Source organism: Corapipo altera, unplaced genomic scaffold (genome assembly GCF_003945725.1).
Source record: "Corapipo altera isolate COAL_440 unplaced genomic scaffold, ASM394572v1 46, whole genome shotgun sequence".
Classification (NCBI taxonomy): Eukaryota; Metazoa; Chordata; class Aves; order Passeriformes; family Pipridae; genus Corapipo; species Corapipo altera.
Genome location: NW_020884883.1, coordinates 8,952,832 through 8,977,978, shown reverse-complemented (window position 1 = coordinate 8,977,978; position 25,147 = coordinate 8,952,832). Strand labels below are relative to the sequence as shown.

General features: G+C 36.1%; 1 protein-coding gene across 1 annotated transcript in view; it reads left to right on the top strand.

Annotated features, from left to right (window-relative positions):
- The window catches only part of NOL10 (nucleolar protein 10), a 50,295-nt gene that overhangs the window by 3,262 nt on the left and 21,886 nt on the right, over positions 1–25,147 (top strand). The window contains exons 5-13 of the mRNA XM_027641110.1: positions 743–780; positions 3,074–3,210; positions 3,946–4,011; positions 5,630–5,690; positions 6,201–6,286; positions 6,639–6,717; positions 7,887–8,036; positions 10,379–10,445; positions 15,790–15,842. Of these exons, the coding sequence (XP_027496911.1) occupies positions 743–780; positions 3,074–3,210; positions 3,946–4,011; positions 5,630–5,690; positions 6,201–6,286; positions 6,639–6,717; positions 7,887–8,036; positions 10,379–10,445; positions 15,790–15,842 (737 nt within the window). The remainder of the gene's footprint in view (positions 1–742; positions 781–3,073; positions 3,211–3,945; positions 4,012–5,629; positions 5,691–6,200; positions 6,287–6,638; positions 6,718–7,886; positions 8,037–10,378; positions 10,446–15,789; positions 15,843–25,147) is intronic.

Below are 25,147 nucleotides of genomic sequence, written 5' to 3'. Positions count from 1 at the left end.
ATACTAAATGTTTGCTGGTAATTAGAGTTTAAATTAGACCTTAAAGCTTTTTTCTGAACTGGCATCTTACTAGACTGCAGAAGTATGTTTCCTTTAAAGAATAGCATAGAGTCACTTCAGGTAACTTTAAATGAGTTATCTCATTTATATGGAACCAATTTAGCTGAAGCAGCTGCTCCCTAATGTTCTCAACACAGCTAATTTAAAACTAGGCAAAGTTTGATATGTTACAGTGTTCAGCATGAATAATAGCTTTCACATTTGTGATTTTTTTGAGACTTAGAAATTTTTTTTGTGGAAGAGTTGACCCCTTAGAAGGACAGCATGTGCCAGTTTATGCGTATGTGTCCAGATTCACGTCATATTTTGTCACCTTTGATGGAGTACCAAAGCTCCATGGACCACACACTCACCAAAACCCATTTGATTAGACCTTCCCTGCACCAATAAAATACATGACTGAGCAGTGTGTTGAGGAACATGTCAAGTATACAAGAACGATAAAAAGATTACAAGGTGCTTCATATATTTCTAAAGTTTTAGAAACTACTTACTGTTTTGCAAATGAAGGTATATAATTAAAGATCTTATCACAGTGCCTGCTTTATACATTGACACCTGTGGGGAATACTTACATGACTAAAGATTAACATGAGTGTAAATGTTTTCAGGATTTATGCCAATGTTTGCAAATAAATTTGCTTACTTAGTTGACTTAAAATTCTCTTGCTCTCTCCTCTAGTGGTTACATTTGAGATTTTATCAGATGATTACTCAAAGGTATGTCTAATGTTTTCAATGTATAAATGAAAAAATTGTTTAGTATGTATATTAAAATGGATTTTCATATATAGTAAAGGTAGTCAATCAACACAACTTTTGGAACAAAAGTTTTTTTAAAAAAAAGAAAACAGGATAAACATTTTTGTAGCTTTAAAATGTTGTTTGTTTTCTTTTTCTCTTTGTATTATAATTTGCTTTACCACTTCTAAAGTCTTTTCTGTAGTATAGAAAAACTTCAAATAATGATCTACCCTACAAACAAAATAAGGTAAAAAATGGAATTAGCTCTTCTTTGTAGGATAATGTTTACTCACAATCCTGTGTGATAAGTGGTACATAGATACACCTTTTTCGAGATGTGGGATAGCTATAGGTAAGTTAATAACCTGATTTGTCAGTGTCATTGTAGACATGATGATTATGAGCATATGAATGAGGCAAAAATTGTGGAGAGAAGCAATGTCCTTTTTAATTTTTTTTTCTTTTAATTTCATTTATTTTTAAATTAAGTGCTGTACCTGAAGGAGTCACCTGAGTTCTTAGGACCCTGAGCCATTTTTCAGGCCTAGTACAGTTGAATATGAAATTTAAGCATATGTAATTTCATTAGGACAAGCCATTTTGTTTTGTTTTACTACTTTTTTTTCTGTGAAGAGACATTACCATTTCAGGTACAGGTTTGTTTTAATAAATACTCTGTTTAATCAGAGACAAGAACATCTAGCCTTCTAGCTTTTCAAAATGTTTTCTGTGAGATTTCCAAGGAAGTGCATGAATTTAAGTAGCAGAAGATCACGACTGATACTGTACTGTACTTGTCTGTGGGAAAATGTTTCTGGTTGTACAGACCAAACAGTTGTTTGTGAGACTGAGACATGCTGTGTTCTCAAATATGTTTCTGACTGGTTATGAACAGAATGGCTCTCGTGTGTTCTTAACTATTATTGGTACTATATTTTGGACTGAAGCCCTGTTTTCTCAACTTAATACAACCTTGTTTTCAATTTTATTTTCCTTAAACTTAACAAATCCTCAGAAAGAAAACTTAATTTCAAGTAGCTGTCATGATGTTGTGGACACGTTAGAAAGAAGGAACAATATTTGAGAAATTGTACTTGAAATTCTTAGAATCATGAAAGTATTGATTGGAATTGGACCTTCACGTGTCATTTACTGCTTGAACAGTTCTGTCAGAATCTGCAAGCATGGTGGTTCCACAAATTTACTGCATAAATTGTTGCCATGCTGCACTGCCTTGTCATAAAGAATTTTCAGTTCCTGTCCAACCTGCCCAGGAAAATCTTAAATTTTTACTGTTGTAAAGATGACAGATTTAAAGTAATTTTTGTACCTCACCCTTCCTGAGCTTCTCACCCTTATTTGTATTGCTGGCAATGTAGTTCAGCAGCAGAAAAATTTAAATTTTCGTTGTCTACTGTTTTTAGAAGATGCATCTACTACACATGCTAAACTTAACTAGCATTTTTCTAATCGAAGGTAAATAGGGATGAGGCTCAGAGTCAAAAGTCAGCCTGTGATTATATGTATCATTCGTGGCATGAGTTTGGGCAAGGTCAGCTCTGCCTCCGCCATAAAATGCCTGGGCATGGTATGAGGTACAGCGTGAGTTAACAGGTGGGGTGGGTGATACTGTCTCTGGAGTGGGAAGGATTCCTTCATGTGGATATGTCTTGCCATCAAGACTATAACAGCAGATTCTGACCTAGTTTATTTACTGGTACAGATCAAACCCTCTGATAATGTGGCTCTGTGGGGTTTTTACAGGACTGAGATGTTTTGTCTAAGTTTCAGAAGGAAACAATGTTCTTCCTCAGTTAGCAAACAACAAAAATGCAGAAAGACCATTGGTGTAATTTATTGGAACACTCAGATTGTGTAGTTCATGTGCTTAGTACCTGTGAACATACTGATGTCTGCATAGCATCCTACGTGGAAGAAATTACTAACTAGTATCTTGAAAGAAATACAGGTGTTAATTTTGGTGCAGCAGAACACTGAGGTAACTGTAGTGGTTCTGCTTGGAGAGTCACTTTCAGGGTATCACATATACTCTTATGTATATTCATATAATGTATATTAAAAAAACCTCTTTGCCATGGCTAGTGAAAATGATGAAGCACTAGTTGATTCTGTCATTTTAATAGAACTTGTTTAGGTTGTGATGAGCCCGTGTGAGCTTGAAAAAAAAATCACTGGAGTCTGTGCTGTAAGGCAAGTTGGAGAGATTGCTGTCGTTTCTCTCTTTCAGTGATTTCTATTTTATTTTCAGATTGTCTTCTTGCAGTGTGGCAGGTTTGTGGAGTTTCATTCACAACATGGTCATTACTACAGGACAAGAATACCAAAATTTGGTAGAGATTTCTCTTATCACTATCCATCTTGTGACCTGTACTTTGTAGGAGCAAGGTAATAAGTGGATTATTTTGTTTCACTTTTGTTAGCAATGTTTTCCAAGAATGAAATAAACATTAAAATGCTAGAAAAGTTAAAAAATGGAAGAAGTGGCAATTCCTTCCAGATTAATAATGGAGACTGTGAAGAATGGAAAATGTAGGAAAAAATTCAGTTTCTTGTGCTGTTCTAAGGCTTTTTTTTCTTTAATTCTTAAACCAAGTACATCATGTATTTGCAAATTTGTATTAAATATTGCAAGTCAGTGTACTGTTCTAAAAAGTGTTTAGCATCTAAGTAAGGAAAATTAAATAACTCTTTCTATTCTGGTTGGTGTTTTGTTGCTGTAAGGTGTGAGTTAAATCACGTAATTGAGTTTGTGAAAAGACATAGTAAAAATAAAATGAGGTCTTTAGGGTTTCAAACAAAATAAGTAGAAATTCAAGATGTACCTTAAATCATAGGAAGTTAAAAAATCTTGAGAAATGAGCTAATGTATCCTTTCACTGGAAAAACAATAATTGGTAGGATATTGAAGTATAATAAATATACTTGGTGAACATGCACATTTTTCTCTGTATTTTTAACACTGCAGTATAGATTTATCTTGTTGTAGATTGTGAATTTTAAAAATTGTGTATTTGTCAAAATTGGGCTGTGAATAAGAATCTTTACAATGCCTCAGAACTTAGAGCAGTGCTTTTCAGTATTTGTAAGAGGCAGGAGTAATTCTGGATTTTTATTTTGTAGTTCTGAAGTATACAGGCTAAATCTGGAACAAGGAAGATTTCTGAACTCCCTGCAAACTGAAGCTTCGTAAGTTATCTGTAATGCATGACATCTATCTGTCTTCTTTCCACCAGGTGGAAGCAGACTACTAGCATGCTCACCATCAGTACTGTCTCTGAACACTGCCCAAATGCATCGCAGAGTTGAAAGGGAACATATGCTGAGTCTGAGTCTCATTTCATTTTATGTTCTGTAATTTTTTGTTCCATTTCTTATGTTTAATTGAGTTTTCTTTTGTGGATATTTTAAAATTGCTTAATATGAATTTATAATAGGCAGTATATAACTTGATTTTAAGAGCATTTCATTAAAACTTTGCCATTACTGCTCAATTTAGCCATCATATAGAGATCTACCCACAGGGTATGTACTTTCCTAGACATGTCTTTGTCCTTCTGCTCGTGGAGTAGCCCAGAGATATTTTTTTTATATCTCTAACATGTGTCTGATTCTTTTGAAAACTGTACCAGAGCAGGAACTGAGCTTCTTTCATGTGGGGAGAGGTAGATGAGAAAACCAGACTTGACTAGATAAAGTTGCTAGTTGGTGGGCAACAGCTGGTGTTCAGTGGGTAGGATAGCTTAATGGACAAAGAAGTATTTGGGAAGGCACAATAAGGAACTGAGCAACAGGAAAAAAAAGGGGGAAATTCTGGAGTGGGAAGGATAAGGGTGTAGTGTAAAATTCAGATTAGAGAAGGTTTTGAGGTGGGAGAGTTGAATGACTTACAGAATTAGAGGTGGAGAGCTTTGAATGGAAGAAGTTGGAAAGCACTGGTGTAAGTGGTATAGAGAGAAATATTTGTACTTTAGAAGAATTGTTGAAACACAGGGCTCTGGGGTGCCCTGTTGAGAAACAGGATACTTGGGTGAGAGAAGGGAGAACAGACCATTCATCAGACAGAACGTGCTGGAGATGTAAGCTTTAAAACATAAGTAATCAGAAAGATCTTTCAACATAATTAAAAACAGAGAGTCATTTAGATTGGAAAAGACCTCTGAGATCATCAAGTCCAGCTATTAACCCAACACTGCCAAATGCACCACTATACCATGTCCCCAAATGCCACATCTACACATCTTTTAAATACCTCCAGGGGTGCCCCTTCACAGGGTAGCCAGTTCCAATGCCTGGCAACCTTTTCAGTGAAGAAATTTTTCCTAATATCTGATCTAAACCTCCCCTGGCACAACTTGAGGCCATTTCCTCCTGTCTGTTGTGTTGTTTAAGAATATAGTGGAGCAGAGCAATATGGCAAGGCTCGGTGGTATGTGGTGGATATGGGCAGAGAAATGTAAAATCATTCAAGCTGGAGAGAACCTCAGAGCCCAGGCTCCTGCTCAAGGCATGGTCACACGGAATTCAGATGAATTTTCCCAGGGGTGTCTAGAAAACTTCAAAGATGGAGATTTCCAAACCTTTATGGTCAACCCATTCCAGTGCTTAAATTATTCTTACAACTTAGAAATATTATCTCGGCATCCCTTTAAGTATGGGAAGCTGCTATTACGTGACTGTCTGTCCCTCCCTCCAACTTTTGCTTTTCCAGGCTGAGCAATAGTGTACATGATTACAGAAATCTTTTTAGCTACTCATGTGTTAAATTATTCTGAGGTCATTAAACTTGCTCTTTTTTCTGTTTTAGAGAGAGTAATGTCTGTGACATAAATCCTGTACACTTTTTGTTTGCTATGGGGACGGCTGAGGTAAATGTTTGCATTTCTTCTATGAAAAGGGCAGTACTGTTTGTTTCATTTTTATATTAGTTTGCATGAGGATAAGAAGAAATCATAAACCTAATTTGTTAATTTGATTTCATTTGCTATGTTAGATATAGATCTGTTAAGATGACTTTTTAGAGAGTAGTGCAGATAAAATATCTGAGTTACTTGGTTGCTTAGATGCTTGAGATTTCACAGATGGGAGAGAAAATAATGTTACCTTGTTTTGCAGTGTAGCCATCTGTAGAAATTAGCTAGCATGTGTACCCTATTAATCTTAGGAAAATTAGCATTAATTATTTTGATTCAGATCACATTTTAAAAAATAGAAATGAAATGTGTGCAGCATGTACATAATTATTAGAACAACTCTTGTCAACCTAGGAAATTTTGTTAATTATTCATATACTAAATAATTTATAATTTTATTTAAACATTTTTAGAATACCAGGCATCTGTTGTGTATGCTTGAACCATATTTTCTAAACTGTTTAGGGTAGAGTGGAATGCTGGGATCCTAGAACTAGAAATCGAGTTGGGCTGTTGGACTGTGCTTTAAGCAGTGTGACAGCAGACACAGAGTGAGTAAAGTCTACCTTTTCAAGGTGTGCTCTTTTGGTTTTTTTCAAAGTTTTGGTTTTAGAAATCAATCCCACTTTGCATTAAAATGACCTGCCCATGGTCTTCTCATTCCTAGTGTGAATAAAAGGTTTTCTTAGTCATAAAGCAGTTCTCTTAGTCATTGATCTGAGTAGTATTGGCTATTTTTCTATGCAAATGCAAATTGTGAATGTAAACAATGCAGCTTTTTGGAGTAGTATTTCTGAGCGATACCTATAAATTATTTTACAGTAATTAGCTTTTTTTAACATTAAAAAAATTATTTGCAGCCTTTATTGAAGAATGCCTAATTATAAGCATTGTGCTTTGCAGGATAGATGGTTTGCCATCCATTTCAGCACTGGCATTTGATGGAGCTTTGAATATGGCTGTTGGAACATCTACTGGGCAGGTAGATTTAACTTCGTCTACCATGGTTCTTAGGAGATCCTGTCCTTGCATTTCCCAATCCAAGTCATGCATTGAGTGCAGTTATTGTAATGTATCTATTACTGCAAGTATTTATAAGACTATAAATTATGTATATAGAGTAGCAATAGTCATACTTCAGCTGCAATTCAATTTTGTCAAATGGTCTTTCTTTTCAGAACACTCTAGGGACCACTTAAAACAATCATAACCTACATACGCTATAACTTCAAATTTGCAGTTTTCTTATGACTTGAGTCAAGTATATGGGGAAGTTGCTGCTTTTTGAGACTATCAGTACTATCTCAATGCAACATATGTGGTCTTCCTTATATTGATGGTGGCTAAAGAAGCAGAAGTGATTGTCTTGCAGCTGCTGCTTTTACTGTCTTGTCTTGATATGAAGAATCATTTCAATTTATTTATTCATTGTTGCCATCATATTTATAAAGTGAAGTGTGGGGATTATGTCCTGCCTTCATCAGTATTGTAATGGGTTTAGTAAACTAGCTTGTTCAAGAGCAGATATGTGTGTAAGAATTGTGTGTCAGACAAGTTTTATTGGAGATTGGGGTTTTTATTAAACCAACTGCTAATGTTATTTTTCCCCAAAATTATTGGTATTCACACTTTACATGTGAATGGGTCAAGGTCTTTCTCAAGTCCCATAGGAAATTTTGGAGATAAAAATACAGGTTTCTGGAATATGGGGACTGTACTCTCTACTTTCTTTAACATAAATTTCACTGAGAGAAAGTGATACTGAATCTGTTAGAGAGTCTGAAAATTTAAATTGTGTAAGAACAGCACAAGAATCTGAAAGTGAAATATTAGTAATTTTGAAATACTAAGAGTCTTGAAAATGGTTCATTTTATTCCATAGAAATGAAAAAGTCTTTAGAAAGATGGTGAGGTCTTAAATTTGGTAATTTTTCTAGATTGAAGCATGCTGAGGTTAAAACACATTGCCAGAATAAACTGACCTCACTTAATAAGTTGTTTTCAGAATTTAAAATTATTTATATAAGTCCTCTCCATATATTTAGGTAACAAAATCTCAAGTTTAGTTAAATATTTAGTGAAGATCTGGTGGTTGTAACTTCTTCATGATCTTACAATATTATAAATTTAATCTATCTCTTATTTTTCAAGGTTTTATTATATGATCTCCGGTCTAGTAATCCATTAATAGTCAAAGATCACCACTATGGCCTGCCTATTAAATCAATTCAGTTTCAGCATCAGTTGGATTTAATTATCTCTGCAGATTCTCGAATCATAAAAATGTGGAACAAAGATACAGTAAGTGGTTTTAGGTTCTTGCATTCAGATTTTTTATTTTTTACTTTATTTGGTTTGTTTGTTTGTTTGTTGTTTGGGGTTTTTTGCAGTTTGAATAAGAAAGCTGAAGTTCAGTGTAGGAAGTTGAGTTTTTAATGTGTCATAATTTACATACCATTTTGTCCTGTCTGACTACATCAACATCTGGGAAGTTATTCAACAGCCTGTCAGGTATAAAGATATGGTCTTAGGGCATTTTTAGCTGTTTGTACATGTCTGGCCAAGAGGCTTTCAGTAGAAGGATTTAAACATAAAAAGTAGTATCTTAGCCATTACCCTGGTTTGTATATTTCTCCAAGTGTGCTTGAATACATCCAGTTACTGTTTTTCATTACAGAAAACATGTTCATTCCAATTCCCTGCTCAAAAAAGGGTTAATTTCAAAGGTAGATCAGTTAGTTAATGGCCTGTTAAAATTAGATGCTGCTTATTTTCACAGAAACCTATTTGGATACTGAAGCAGATACTATGCCTGTATCCTAATAACATTAATATGTCTTATGCCATATTAATGGATTAAGTTGCAGTAGGCAACATCTTTATCCCTGCCTTTTGCACCTTTTAAGTGAAATCGAAATCTCTGATTTTCATAACACTTTCTTTCAGTATATTATGCTGTCGTTTTTCTTATCTTTGGGTCAATGGAGCTTGCACAAAATATGTTATCCCAGAGATTCACACTAATACTGTTGTAATGTGGTTCGGTTTGAGGAGCTATATGTAGTCATTGTATTCCTTCTAAAAAACATGCTCCACGTATGCTTTTCTAACTTCATAGTGAAGCAGACCAAGAGCAGTTGTAGTAGAGGCTTTTTTTCTGATTCTTTCAGGCAGTCATTTCAGTATTGTGTTGCTTCATGAACTTTCAGCAGCCTCTTATTTTTTCTGTGAGCACAAGCAGTATTTTGTAAGTTCCTCTGCAGTTAATTTTTATTGTTTGAAAGAGCAAATAAATTATTGGTTATTATTTAAAACATCTGCAGGGGCCTCTCTCCATTTTTCCTAGGTATGTATATTTCTCTCATTGAGAATGAAACACTGTAAGGTCTGTCAGGTGGCCTCTGGTGGGAAAAGGGAACGTTTCTTACTGCTGGAAGGCAAAGATAGCTTTGGACTCTTTCCTAGAGTATGTTCCAGCTGGCTCCACCTCTCCTAGATGCTGGTTCCTGACTATCTCTGGCTGGGAACCAACTGCAGAGGCAGACTTTGGGGTGGAGAGCATATGGCTTTGATACCAGAATAGCCCCATGCTGAGACGTGCCTTGGGGTGGGGAGCACGAGGCTTTTGTCTGCTGAGGCCGGGGTGGAGGAGGACTCTTCTTAATCATCAGGGAGAGACCAGAGGTGGGTGGGGTAACAGAGTGTAACTGGGAGGGAAAGGAAGGGCCCAGAAAGGTAGGTGGGATTGCTGCAGGGAAAGAAAAAAGAGGAACAGGATCAAAATTTGCTCTGTTCCTGTCCTTCATTTAGAACTGTGTAGGCATGTACTCTCATGCTTCAGATTATGTGGCCCAGTTCTCAGAGACTCTTCCTTTGCTGGCTGTCTTGTATGTTGGCTTATAAGAGCACCTGTATTTTGTCTGGGTTTTTCAGACTCTGTTCCAATTTTTATTATTTTGAGAATGTTGTTTCCTGCTTTTACCTCTTTCTTAAATAACCTTTATAGCTTCAATTCTGATCTAAGATAGATATCACTGGATGCTGTAGTACTTTTATATTAAGACCTCTTTAATGCTGAGTTTATAAATTATAAGTAAAGTGCTGAGCTATATTGCATTTCATGTAGACATTAGCAGGGTGGAAGAACTAAGCTCCAGATTCAGATTCCACTCCCAATCCGTTGTTTCAGCCAATCATACTTATAAAAGTAAAATGATTTAAAACTACCATATTCACAGCTGAATAAAGTGAGGGTTACGCTGACGGTGTGCCAGGAACTTAAAGACTTCAGCCCCAAAAGACTTATTTATTTTGCATAAAATAAAGTAAATCTGACACATATATTTTCAACACACAAGTGTGAACTGAAAAATTAGAAGTACCACTATACATTGCTGTATCTTCAATAACCAGTAGGCTGTGCTTCCTTGTAGGAGATTGGATCAGAGATAAAATACAATACTGAGTTCCTTGTGTTTTGTTCAGATATTTAATAGCATTTCATTCTTCTGCAAAGTCTGTTCCATCTTCATTTCATCATGTTTCTTAGCTTCTATAATGGCAATTCTTAAATGTTTAGATTTACAGAGTTTAATTATATTGTTTGGAATTTTTTATAATGCATTTTCTTCCTACAATTTCAGGGGAAAATATTTACTTCAATGGAGCCAGAACATGGTATCAATGATGTCTGCCTGTATCCAAATTCAGGTATGTTAAGTATATTAATGTCTTGTTAAGTTCAAAAGGAAGAACATGTATTAAGCCAAGCTGTGATCTTTTTTTCTGTTTAGGTTAGACTTAGGTCTACTTTCCTCCTTATGACAGAGCTAGGAATAAAGGATTACTTGCGCATTAGTGTCCTTGTTTCCTCTACATCTGTATTATATCGGAGCCTCTTTGTAGTTAGAAGCTGCTGTGCTGTTAATTGAGTGATTGACCTCTTTTAGTCTTTCAAATATCTCAAGTGATTAATTTCATAAGAATAGGAATTTTGGCCTATTGTCTAGGCTAAGTCCCAGATGAGTTAGAGCTTGCTTTCTAAAGCTAGGAAAAATCTCTTTACAGCAAGTTTAGAGATTTGATCTTTCCTTGATTTAGATACAGCACTTACTGTGCCCTCCCTTATGTTTAATAATTAGGTTTTAAGTGTAGATTCCTAAGTGCATAGATTTGCATTCTTTTTGTGACTGTTTCCAGGTTTGTTGCATCTCATAATGTTACGTTTAGAGATCAAAACTGAAGGTCACTTTTAGCCAAGGTTTCCGGGACCTATCTTACCAGTAAAAATATTTTACAAAGTGGTGGTTGTATGTGCATGTGTGCTTTGGTCGTACTTCAGATTGTAACTGGCCTTAATTTTCCTGCTCAGTCGGAGTTGCTTTAGTTCTTAACTACTGTGTGACACGTGCTTCCTTTTTGGAAAGCAGAACTGAAAAAGATGAAATAAGTTAGGACCACTAGGATGGCACAGAGCAAAATTCTTGAAACGGAGAATGCCTGTATTGCAAGCTCTGCTATTATCCTAATTTTAGAGAGAGGTAGCAGTGAAGACAGAGCTACTTGGACTTTGATTCATACTAGCAGCTCAAATTGAGGATTGTAGATAAGTGAGTTTGAGATTTCTAACAAGTTAAAACTTGTCTTTGTCTTTTCTGCCAACTTCAATTAAGAATGTGTTGGGTGGGGTTTTTTTTTTGTTTGGTTGGGGGTTTTTTGTTTTGTTTTTTTGTTGTTGTTTGTTTGTTTGTTTGCTGGTTGGTTTTTGGGTTTTTTTGTAAGTTGAACACTTAAATACTGATCCCTGATGAGATGGTAGGAATTTTTGACCTTATGGAACAGGGTACGTGTTGTGTGACCTGGTTGTATGTATGAGTTCATATGGGTGTATTTGAGAATAACTGCGTGGTAACAGGGTGGACTGTGCAACATGGACATAGACAAACCTGATCCCTCATCCATAGTGGCTACAGAGAGAGGTCATTGCAGCAAATTATCATCAGCAGTTCACCCAGGTTTCACCTTCAGTGACCTTATTGGTTTGATCCAAGAGAGAACCCAGGAGCAAATTATCTATGCAGCATTGATGATGCAGAGCTCATCAAAGGGAGTGAAACAAATAAGTTATTTGACAATGTAAAATCTTAGTGTAATTTAGGTTGGAAGGTACCTCTGGGAGTTGTGTATTTCCTACTCCAAGTGGGACCGACTTAAAGTTAGATGCAACTGTGAAGTCTGTCAGGTTGGTCTGGTCATAACCAGTCAAGTTTGAATATGTCAAGGATGGGCATTACCTCTGTGGTATGTGGACATGCCTCATGTGCTTTTGCAGAAATGATTTTCGTGAGACTGCAGGAAGAATCTTGTAGTACAAACAACTGAATGCACATATCTCCCTAATGTAACTATTGGATATTGCTTTTCATGTGTCTGTGATCTAGATCTGGATTGTGCTTTTCAGTCCTGTGTCCCACATCTCCTCCTTAACAAAGTTCTGCTTTTCTTACTATTCCTTCATCAGTCATGTCTATTGGGGGACTGGTTGATGGCTTTTTGTAAGAACTGTCATTGGATGAAAACTAGGTTGTATTTTATAGTCATATGGAGACAGAGGGGAAAAAACTAGAACATGTTGCAGTGGAAATTGGGAGATTTAAGCTAAGGGGTGGTACATTGCATGTTTGTCATAAATACTGTTGGACTAGAATTTAAGATGCTTAGAGCCACCTCATGCTCATTCAGAATTTAAAGAATAATAATGATTGAACATCTGAAAATAAGGAAATTCTTTCAGTAAGATGAGCTTACAGTTGTGGAAGGTTGGAAATATAACATGATTTAAGTGTCAGTATGGCTTTGGCTCAGTGGTCTTATTGGTGCCCCGGCATTCTCAGAGCACTAGTGAATGCATGGCACAGGAAAACTAGGAAATCTTTGCCTAACTTGTGTTTTAGCTCTTCATGTGACGCTGCTGCTCAGAAAGCCCAAACCCCAGTCTCACCCTTATGACAGTTCTAACACTTCATTGTCACAATTATAAAAAAATTAGAAAAAGTGAAACTACATTGCAATGTAAACCATTCTGAATTCTTTCTGAAATAATGAGTACATCAGTGGACAAAGGAAGTGTTACAGGTGTTTGTCTGGACTTCTGTAAGGCTTTTGACACAGTCCCTCACAGATTGGAAAGACATGGATTTGATGGGCAGACTGTTCAGGGGTTGAGGGGTTGGTTGGATAGTCTCATCCAGAAGGTGTAGTGGTGAACAGCTCAATGTCCAGATGAGGTCAGTGACAAGTGGTGTCCCTTAGGGGTCCATGTTGGGACCAGTGTTCTGTAATATCTTCATCAGTGGCACAGACAGTGGGATCAAGTGCACCCTCAGCAGATTTGAGTGCTGCTTTTGACACACCTGAAGGATAGGAGGCCATCCAAGAGGACCTGGACAAGCTCGAGAATTGGGCCTTTGGGAACCTCAGGCAGTTTAATAAGTCCAAGTTTAAGGTGCTGCGCTTGGGTCGGGGAAATGCCTGGTATCAATAGAGGCTGGGGCATGAATGAATCAAGAGCAGCCCTGCTGAGAAGGACTTGGGGGTGCTAGTGGATGAGAGGCTGGACATGAGCTGGCAATATGTGCTTGCAACCCAGATAGCCAAACTTGTCCTGGGCTGCATCAAAAGCAGTGTAGGCAGCAGTGTTTCTGCCCCTCTACTCTGCTGTGGTGAGACCCCACGTAGGGTCCTCAGCACAGGAAGGACATGGACCTGTTGCAGCAAGTTCAGAGGCCACAAAAACAATCAGAGGACCACAGCACTTCTCCTGTGAAGAAGACAGGCTGAGAGAGTAGAGAGTTGGTGTTTTTCCACCTGGAGAAGAGAAGGCTCTGCAGAGATCTTATTGTGGCCTTTCAGTATTCAAAAGGGGCTTATAATAAAGATGGGGACAAACTTTTTAGCAGGACCTGTTACACTATGATAAATGGTTTTAAACTAAAAGGGAGAAGATTTAGACTAGATATAAGGAAGAAATTCTTTATAATGAGGGTGGTGAATCACTGACAGAGGTTGCCTAGAGAGGTGATGGATGTCCCATTCCTTGAAACTTTCAAGGTCAGGTTGAATGGCGCTCTGAGCAACCTGATCTAGTTGAAGATGTCCATGCTTGTTGCAGGGGGGAGTTGGACTACATGACCTTTAAAGGTCCCTTCCAAACCAAACTGTTCTATCAGTTATGGTAAACTGTAGATCAGTATACTGTGAATTATTCTTTTTTTGGTGGGAGTTTTGTTGTAGTTGTGTTTTTTTAACTAAACTGTTTTACTAACCAACTTCCATATTATTACCTTCACAGGGAGCAAACCCTTGTGTGTATTTGACCAAACTACATGATGACAAATTTTAGTGGATCTTTTAATAGTGTTGAATATCTTTCTCTAATCACACATGCACAGAATGGGGCTAGGGGAAAAAAGGTTTACCACTTACTGAGTGGCCTTTAGTCAACTTCATTTAAGTTGCAGAATATAAATAAAATGTTACAGCATCTTCATTTTGTAGAAGTCTGTGCCTTGTTTGTTTCAATTCCAAAGTTTGGTTTTGTCCTCCTTTAATTATTGGTGGAAGACTCTCAAAGAGGAGGCTTTCCCTTTACTGTCATCTTTGAAGCACCTGCAGAATTAATTTCTGTCTTTATTTCTAGTGATTCATATTCAGTCAATGGAGTAATGCTTTGTCTCATGAAATAGTAGTGAGGATGCTGTTAAGGGAGCATGTAACCTATATATATACACTATACTACTGTACTCTGTGTATATATATTTATATATATACTATAAATTCTTGCCTTTTTCTTAAATTGCCTGCAAACCTTTTGAGATATAGTTTTAGCCTCAGTTTGCTGACTAAGCTTTCACAAATATCTTGATTTGCCAGGAAAGCAAGACCCTTTTTTTCTGACATTTTAAGTCCAGCTGCATTGTGTATTTATAATAAAAGGATTAGGTAGGAAGGATTACTCCACCCATGTTAATTACATTCCTCTAGTTGGGTGTAAATTATATTTCTACCCTCTGGGTGTGTAGTAATTGACCCAGTTATTCATAGTCTCAGTGGCATATGTTACAGTTCTTTCAGATGAGAATGTTATCTAATTTGATGACTCTTCTTCATATTCAGTCTCTTGTATTACCTGGTGATCAGCTTGGAAAGATCTTCATTGGAAAGAAAAAATTGAGATAAACATAAAAGTGTATGCCAAATATACTTATTACACTTTTATGTAGAAGGAAATTGAGAGTATTTCTGATTTTGAATTGACATGAAATCTTTAGCAATAGGAGATTTTCCACAGATTTTAATATTTCTACTGTAGTTTTTTTATATTCAAATTTATATTATTTTATATTCAGTACTTAAAACCCTTATTCACAGTGTTTCTTGGGTATATTCAAAGATATTTCAAATTTTATATTTACCCTAGTTGGCTAATATCAGTAATATTACTCCTTTTGAAGGCACAGTATCCTGTCTCTCATTTTGTGTTGAGAAGGTGCTGTTGCCTTGATTTCCCAAGATGAAATATGAATGAAGGTGTAAACCATGTTGTGATTTATGGCTTTGTTTAGACTGTGGGTGTATGTTTAAAAATAAAACAAAAACCCCAAACCCTCATGTATTAGTAATGCAAGTTTATGCCTAAGGTTTTAAGTGCAATACTAACTGGGTTTGCTCTAAACAGTATTATGGGGTGAACTGTTTAAAATTGTTATGAAAATTGGCAGCCCACATTTGTCAGGGCTTAGTGTTGCTTGAAGTGGTGCTGAACAGTTAAGATAGAGGACAAAGGGGAATGGATATGTGGGAAATGAAGCTTTGTTAGTTATGCTGCTATCAGACATTTCTTTCCATGGTGTTTGATGCAACAATTCATTATAGGTCTCAACTAATGTTCCATTGCAGGCCGAGAATATGTATTGTATTAGCTTTTTTTTTTTTTTTAAAAAGTAGTGTTATCCTTTTATGACCAATATTTTTAAATGTGGAAATCTCTTTTTAGGAATGCTAATGACTGCCAATGAAGCCCCTAAAATGAATATCTATTATATACCAGTAAGTAATACAAATTGTTGCTGATATTGCTCTTTAAAGACACAGTTGTTTGGTGCCATTTAGGTATTTTTGTTGAAAAATTACTTCGGCAAATTCACATCTACGTTCTCTGACCTGTCACAATAAAGTAAATTTAAGTTAACCATAATTTATTAATGTAACATATTAATTTGCTTAAAAAGCAGCCTGTAATTTGCCTTTTGCAACTGGTTCCAGAACTGACTAGTGACCACAGAAAATTCTGGTGGAGCTTTACTGGAAAAAATAGGGGTTTTGATAGCTGATTAGAGAAGAACTCCTAAATAGGAACTATGTTTTTCAAAATAATAATTTTGCTTTTTTGTGAAATACTTCATTAGTGTCTTTAATATGTGATATATAATGACACAGTCATAGCAGTAAATATTTTCTCTTCTGACAAAGACATGCTATTGTGTGGCTTCAGGTATTGCTCTTGACTGTAGCTTAGTCAGTGCCCTACTTCATTTGCAGCTTTTCACTGGATAAGCTCTTCACTTGAAAAGCTTAACTGTAGGTTTAACTATATATTATATCTCTGCAGATTGGGTTTAGGGAGACTTAACAGCAAGCCTTCTGGTGTTAGGGGATGGTACAGAAAATTACACCTGTGTTTCACTCTTGGTTTAGTTTCTACAGTGCATTCTCTAGGGGCTTTTTTGTCTTGGTAGAAGATAAATAATAGCATATCTATATAAATGTTACACGGAGAATAGCTGACCAGACTCTAAAAATATGTACACTTCTTCTTAAGTAATTTTTGCATTTTAGACAAACTGTAAAATTTATTAATATTGAAATATACATTTAACTGCATTTTAAATTAGCCAAAAAGTCTTCATTCAGATAACTGGTTTAAAATTAATTTAAATATAATTTTCTTTAGTTCATGTCTAGGTTGTCCTTTCACCACCTCCACCATGTGTGATCTCTCTTACATTTAAGATGGAGATTCATCAGTTTACGCTTCTCCTTGTACAACAGACACTATATACCTGTTGTATATTCATGTCCAAACACAACAGTATACCCCTCTAAACAATTCTACAGACTGGTTGTATTTACTTATATTATTAGATTTTTGCATTTAAAAAAGGGTAAAACTTTATACGTGAGTTCTGTGTGTGTCATTTATGTCAGGTTGTTTTTTGGATGTAAATTACCTATTTCTCTAATTCATCTCTAACCAACTTATATCTTGTTAACTGTTATCCAAAGCTGTTCCATGCTTTGGATAACAAAAGGGGACAAGAAGTATTTATGACAAAGTATTAGCTGTTGTTAGAAGCTGAACACTTTATTTGCTTGACCCTTTGTAAGATTGAGAGAGTAGCTCTCCAAGCATTTTTTTAATCTATCGTTACTTTAATTAATGGATTAGAGAAGACAAACTCCCATATTTTCAAAGTCTGAATTTTTAAAACTAGAATGGACTAGTTACTCAGTTTAAGTAATTCAGATGGAAAAAGCATTCCTTCTGTCACTAAAGGTAAGGTTCAACTTCTCTCTGAAAATTGTGCACTGAGGTTTTTTTTTAAATGCAGGTGTGAATGATACATGAACTCAACAGCTATAGTACATTAGAGGTACATATCCAACTTCACCAAAAAGTTATTTCATTGTCTTGATTGTCACCACTGATGAATGTTTGTTAGAACTTGTTCAAACTAGTATTATTTTGAGCATTTTTGCACATATTGTAAATCAAAATGAAAAATACTTATTTTTTACTCTCTCAAAAATCTCACTCTCGTAGAATCCTCCATGAATACTGAATTCATGTTTCTGGAGTCAGACAAGTAGTTTTTAGCTAAAAAATAAAAGCACTCCGTGATCTCAGATCATACTGAGAGACGTTATTGCAAACATGAATACTGACTAATACTATCTAGTATTTTTGCAGCATGCAGGCTATTACAATGAAGATTATCATAAATCTTTCCTTATACCGTCTTCCTTTGTCACTATTCTCTGTTTATTGGTACCTGAGTCTGTCTAAACTTGTTTGGATCATACCTTTTCATGAGTTTTACATTCACAGTGACACATGAGTATACAAATGGACCCAAATGATGAATATTAAAGCATAAATCCAAATAGGAGTTCATTTCTGTAATATTGTTGTGTACAAGAAAATTTAAAATTTAATTCAAAAGCTACTGTCCAGATTAAATTTCATTTTTGGATAAGCTAAACTTCTCCAGTTTGTGTCAATGGCTTTGAGTTTGAAGGGTGCTAAAGATACCTTAAATACTGTCATGACTTTCTTAGTTGACAATCTGTAGTTCATTTGAAAATATTTAATACTTATTTTAGAAAATAGAAAAGTTAAATGTAGTGAGAAGGAGTTACTTTGAAAGAGAGACAGAAATCTCACACTCTGGTCTGACTTTTTTACCCTGTCTGCATTTTTACAGGCAAGACTGAAGGGGCTGGCATAGACAATGCTGTATAATTGAAGGGTTTTTTACTGCATTTCCTAAAAATCAAGTATGTAGCTTTGTAAATCTGTTTTTGTTGGCAGTTTTGGGTTTTTTTAATCTACCTTTTAAATGAAGAAAATATAAAATGGGGCAGTTGTGTCAACCTTAAACTACTCCAGGGCATTTGTTATTAAGGAAAGCTCAATGTTATTAACATGTTCATGTTACAGTTTTATTCCTTGATCTTTTGGGCTAGTTATTTGAGCTGAGAGATGCACACCTGTCCTTTCTGTGTTGGTAGATTATTAATACATGGGGTTTTTTCCATCCTTGGAACACTTAGTAATTTCCCTGCACTGCCAAAGATGAGTTTAGTTGAATGGGTCTTTGGAGCAAAACTTTAAAGAACCTGATCTCTTTTCATGGTCTCATTTTTTTCTGACCTTTTCTAAGAACTAGGATTCACATTTTTTTCAATTAGTAACTTAATTTTCTATTTGTTTGTTTATTTTGAGATAGATATGTATACAGTTAAAACTGTGTCCTCTGCCTTTGAGATGGTGACAAGAATTAAGTTTTAAGTCTTCTTGAATTCCACAACAGAATAAATGCCTAGGGGAAATGTTACTATTGTAAAGGACAGTTGTGTTTCTTGGAAGTACTTCTGTGTAAATAAAATCCATTTAATTGCCCTAGCCCCTATTGCTCTGTAGTGCTAGTAATTATTCTCTTGTTTTAAATCTTCACTGGAACAGCGACAAGGAGTTGCCATGGCTCTATGGTCAAGGAGGATACTTAAAATCACAAATGTGTGGTGATGTGCTCTATGTAAGAAAAATTCAAATGGGTGCAGACAGACTCAGCATCCTCTGTCCCTGACTGAAGTTGGCCAGACAGTGTAGGACTAATATACCCTGCCTCTCAGCAGGTTTTATTAGTGTGGGCACAGTGCTGTACTAACACAGCTACATGACTGCTGAACTAGAGCTGGCTTGTGTCCGGCCAGCTTGGAGTACGGTCTGACTGAGCTCATGTCTGACTGAATTATCTGTGTGCATGTGCCCATTCTCTCCACTGTTAATGCCAAGGCTGAATTTCCATTTCAAAACCAAAAAATTACTCTCTTGAACTTCAGGATTATAAAAGATTTGACAATGGGTATCATAATATTGTCTGTAAGTGAAATCGCATCAGCTTTTCCTGAAGAATTTTCATCAAGGTAGACATGACAGTTAAGACTAGAAATGTCTGAGAACACTATGCATTTCTTGTAAAAAATCACTGCAGTTGTTTCTTTTGTGTGCAAAACTTTTAGTAGAGGAAATAGAAGGTAATTTTTTTGTTTACTAGAAAGGACAGGCAGGTTTACTTTTAAATGGTAAGAAGATACCTTACATAGCTACACAGTGCAGAGAGCGAGCAAAAGCCAAATTAAAATGACCGTTAAAATGAAATGTTTGTTTTACATAGGTAACATCTTGAGTGGCTTACCTTAGAGACTTTGTTTTGCTTTATATTTTGGGCTTTAATGAGGGCAAGTGCCTCTGACTGGAATTGGGCTGTTTGCCAATAGTTTAATAGCTAACTTGCAGTTTATGCAAACATTTGGAACCTACTTCATGCCAGCTGGCTTCCTGGTACATCACTTTGATGTGTGCCTCGGGAAGGTTGAAATGAAAGTTGTGTGTGCCTTGGGATAGTTTTTAGACTACTGACTCAGAAACATAAGTTGAGTCAATAGTGCAACCTGGTCCTGGCCAAAGAAGTGAAGAGAGGCAGAAGTTCCACTGACGTATGGTGGTCCACTGGCCTGGGATCTAAGATGAGTCAGATTCTCTTTAAGTTTAATTAGGGCCATCGGCTTCCATGACATATAATGTTCTCTTTTCAGGTTGTACAGAAACCCCCCTACATGTCAGCTCCTGGATGCTCTGGTTGGAAAACAAGGGGCATAGATGTTTCTCTAAGTGTTTACTACTGGTTACATGAACATGTCTGATCTTAGCGCAGACGTTGCAAATCAGTTCTGTCTCCTTTATTGGTCTTGAAACTTTGGGCTACATTCTGAAACTGAAACTTGCTCTATTCATTAGCCTGTTAAAAGAAGAGAGCAATTAAGCATGTAATTAATTGAGTGTAATATTCTGTGTTCTGGATTTTTTTTACTTTCCTGCAGTCTTGGCAGAACATTCCCTGTTGAGGCTAGAAGCAATGTACTTTTGGTGGAGCGAAGATATTAAGCTCTTTAAGAAAAAATAAATCCTGGAGCATCTCTGGCTTCTTTTCAGGTGGTTTTGGAAAATCATTTGATACCCCAGCACTCTTATAGTTCAGGGCTGTAGGAGTTATAAACTGGAAATGTTTCAAGAGCAGTATTTCTTGTCTACTCCATGACTGAGTTTCTACAAGAGTATAAGGTGGTATACAATACCCACTTTGAATATATGGATCTCTTTATGGCTAGAAATATTATTAATTTTGTCCTCTTCAGATTGGGTGTCTTTTCAGCTAAACCAACTATTCCTGGTACTTCTTTCCTTTCATTCATGATATTTCAACTAATTTCATTTTTCTTTTTTTTTTTTTTAGATACTCTTCTAACCTGGTTTAATTACTCTTTATCACCATCTTTTTGTTTTGAATATGCCTTAAAAATACTTATTCTTAAAAAAAATACAGATTTTTCCTTAGATTTAGGAAGAAAAAGTTTTAGAAAACCTTAGAAAAACTAGTTTTTCCTTAGTAATTAACCCTGAAATAACATAATCACAGATTAAGGCAACAACTCCTACTGGCTTATATGTTTTCATTTAATGCACTGGATATTTGATGACACAAATTGGTAGAGGGAACTTGTGCTAAAGGAAATGTAAGCAAAGGCAGTTTCTTAGTACCTTAGTTCATCCCCTTTATTTCTTTCTTGATAATAGGTTTGAATAGTTTTGGAATGTAAATTAAGGGTGGACATGCTTTGGTTCAGTTGTGGGAGTCCAAGTTAGCTGCTTCTAACCCTATTTGTGGCTGAATTGACCAGAGTTGTGTTAAGTTCACTCACAGACAGAAAAAGCATTTATCTGAAATGGATTAGTAGTTTCTGTCGTTCTGGTGACAGAGTGTTCTCAGTAGTAGAAGAGGTTATGACCATCAGATATCAATATTTACAGTCTGTCATTTTTCACTTTAAAAGGTGTGGGAGGTTTCTCATGTGTTGTACTCTCCACACTTACCTCTATGGTTGTAGCCTTTCAGAATAGTTTTATCACTCTAAGACTTATGTTCTAATCCTTTCATTATTTTGGGATCTACTGATTCTCTTTTTTTCTCTCTTGGGTCCTTATATGATAGGAATAAAAATAGTGAAAAACACCTATCCAAATCTTGTACTTATGCCCTTAAGACAATGTTCTGTGTAGTCAGCTACCATTCAGATGGTTTGTGGGTGCTGTTAGAGTTACAGTGAGAGATCTTCTGAACTGACTTTTTGCTTCTGCATGGTAAAAGCTATGAAGGAAATGATGCAATTCTTTTTGTATTTGTGTCTGGCGTTTTGACACCAATAGAACAGATTTAGGACTAGAGATACTAGAGTATGAGATTTTGATTTCTTGTAGGATGTTTTCATGTCTTCTGAATGGCAGTATTGGGTCATTCTGCATTAGTGCTTCCTCAGATATCTTGAAGATCGTATGTTGAGGCTCTGTTTTCTAGAAGACAGTTGTCAGAAGGCAGTTGTTCATCTCCTTCAGTACAGCCCTTACCTAAGAAGTTTTAGGCAAAGTGCAAAGCAGCAATGAAACTGGTTTGTGCTAAGAGATCTTTTCTATCCTGAAACAAAGTACAGTGTAGAAGAACTTTTCATTCCCTGGGAGAAAAAAATACTGTAAAATAAAAATGTGGTAGTTGTGACGTAGAATGGAAAATGTTGGTCTTAACCTTAGTTTGCTCATTTTGAGAACTGAAATGACTGGAAAGCAGGGTTGTTATGAAGCAATGTGTTACAACTGTGCTTTGGGGCTGCCAAGTGTCAAAATAAGAAACTTCCATTAATAAAGAGACACTTGAGGACATCTTTGGCCTCTGAGCTAATTATGAGTTTTGATATATCAGTCTTGTAGAACTGTGTTTTTCATCCAGAACAGTCTCATCCTTCACACAGAAAATCGTGCAAACAGTATAAAAAGAATGTCTATTGAATGATACATTACCTATTTCACAGTATTTACAAGCGTAGGAAAAAAGTTGTTTATCTTCGCAAGCAGAAATGCGAGCTTCCTTCTTTTAACCTAAACACTTTCAAACTGAAAAATAACATGCTGGACTTATTCCCAACAGAGGATATCCTCCATTTCCCATGTGCTGGCTGAGACACACTTATCACATGTATATAGAAGGAAAACACCAATGTGCAGTAATCCAGAAACAATTTTTGGTCTTCCTGTGAAACTTGTTTTAGATGTTTTTTGGTGCTGATGATATAGTAGTTCGACATCATGTATAGATTGTGAAGGTGTATGAACTCTGTTCAGTGCTGTTGTGGCTGATAGCACTTCTTCATTATTTTTTGAAGAGACAGCAGCATGCTGACTGTTAAGTCCATACTTTCTTATAGCTTACATCATACCCTTCACAGAGCATACAAGAAAACTCTTAAAAGCAGAAGTTGTATGGAATTATATCAGGTTGTTGCTCTGACGGTTGATAGAAGACTCACATGTTTTTTAGTGTTGTGACTGTTTCTTGAACAATTGGTAGTAATGGATCCTCTGTTCTTGAGTTCGTGTTTTAAGAAACAGATTTTGAGGGGGGAGTGCACTCCTCTTTTTTTAAGCCTCGATTATCTGAAAGATACTTTTTATTTCTTAAACTACCCTGTTCTTTCCTGTGGGCCATCTGTTTACTTGATTTCTGAAAATTTAGAGGTGCAGCTGCCTAGCTTAAGTCAGTGAAGAGAGAAGCAGTCACAGATAATGAAAAGATGTAGTTGCTAAAGGAAGTTTTGTACTGTACTATGGTCTGTTAGCATGTAATAAGAACTAATGTCTTTATTAGCTTTCGAATCAGAAAAGGCAAAGCACGTGAGAATTTTCTCTGTGATAATTTCAACTAAGTCTTTATTATATTTGAAAGCAGAGGGTTATCTATATTGTCATCTTCTGTGCTGTACTCAGTAGTGAACCAAATGTGTTATGACTATTTTATGCAGAAATAGTAAGATTTATGAAGACTCAAGATTTCTGTCACAGAAACTTGAGAGGTAAATAAAACATATGTGAAAGCTTTCAAATATTTATTTGAAATATGTTTCCTACTCAAAATTATTTCTTAAGCTATATAAAGTTTCTTCTCTCTAGCATTATGCTCTGTAAAGAGGTTGGTTTGTGCTGAGCTTATCTTCGTTATCTGTCTGGAGCAGTTGCATGTTCCCAACAGGTAGTTGATTTTCCTTCCTTTTGTGTTTGTCTGGCAGTAGTTGTATAAACTCGCAGAGAAGTCTTCCTCCCAGGTTTGCAAAAAGCAATTAAGCTGCAATGGCAGGGAGTTATTAGAAGCCCACACATTCCTAGATTTCCAGTAGTTTGTCAGTTAGGTAAGGTAGGCATACAGCTGGATTTGCCATTACCTTTACATCTGTAGCGTCCCTCAGATTTACCTAAAATATGGGTCATAATGAAGTACAGTCCAGTCATTTAAACAAAACTTAAAGATAATTTATGCTGTAACATTCCTTGGCATCTGGCTTATACTATAAAATCCCTGTTCCCAACCACTTAAAAACATGAGAGGCAAGATCCCACACAATGTGACAGTGGAGGAATTTTCCTGTCCCAGTGGAGAAATGGAGAAGGAGACTTGCTGAGACTTTGCATTTCTGGCTTATTTTTGGTGGTTCTTACTTTTTAATTTAGTTTGCCATCAGAGGCTATTGTATATATACTAAAATTAATGCATGTGTTATTCTCATCTCTGTTAGTAGTGGAAGTTTTGTCCATTGATGGCCTATGCCCTTAGTATTGCAAGAAATGCCATTATGGTTTGCGAAACAAATTTCTGAAAGAACTGGAGCAGTTAGAAGCTGTTCTTTCCTTGTTTAAAAGAAAGACCAAGGCAGTTATAAAGTCTCCCACTTGCCATTACCTCTTCTGTCCCCCCTGCAGTCACAACTGTAAATGCAAGGGGAGAACTTTGTGAGGAATTTATTCTTTGAAGAGTATCGTGATCAGCTGGGGTGTTTTTGTTAGCACTTAATCCGATGTGGTAGGGAATGGGAGGTGTGGATGGCCAAAGTAAAATGTGGTTCCTGCCTTCTGTTGTCAGCAAGGCTGATCAGCTGATCATACCTGATCTGCACCTTTTTCTTTTTTTTTTCCCCTGTATATAAAGAAACAGATGGTCAGCAAATGTTCATTGGTAAATAAAACCTGTGATATGAGTCTCAGCTGAACTTATTTGCACAGTATTTAAGTAATTTACCTAAGTGTGTCTATTTTTACAGCAGATATGCTGTAGAAGCTGCTGTATTAGAATAAGAGCAGACTTTCAGGAACTTTTGATTAATTTCTAGCTGATATTTTTGGGCAAGTGCTTGAAGCAGGTCATGCTTGTAACACATGCTTTGAGAAGCCACTCTCCTTTTACCTTTTGAGCTTCATTTGATTAGTTGACTTCATGTAAAAATAATGGGTTCTTGTACTTCAAGTTTCAATCTGTTTTTCTGACCTCAAATTCTCAACTCCAATTGTCTAAAGATCTAAAATTTGCAGAGAGTTCGATAAATGAAAGATCCTTAGCAATACTGATGAAGTGTTTGGTTTATATATGTCAGCATGTCAGAACATGATAGGGACATTGGTGAAAGCATCAAAC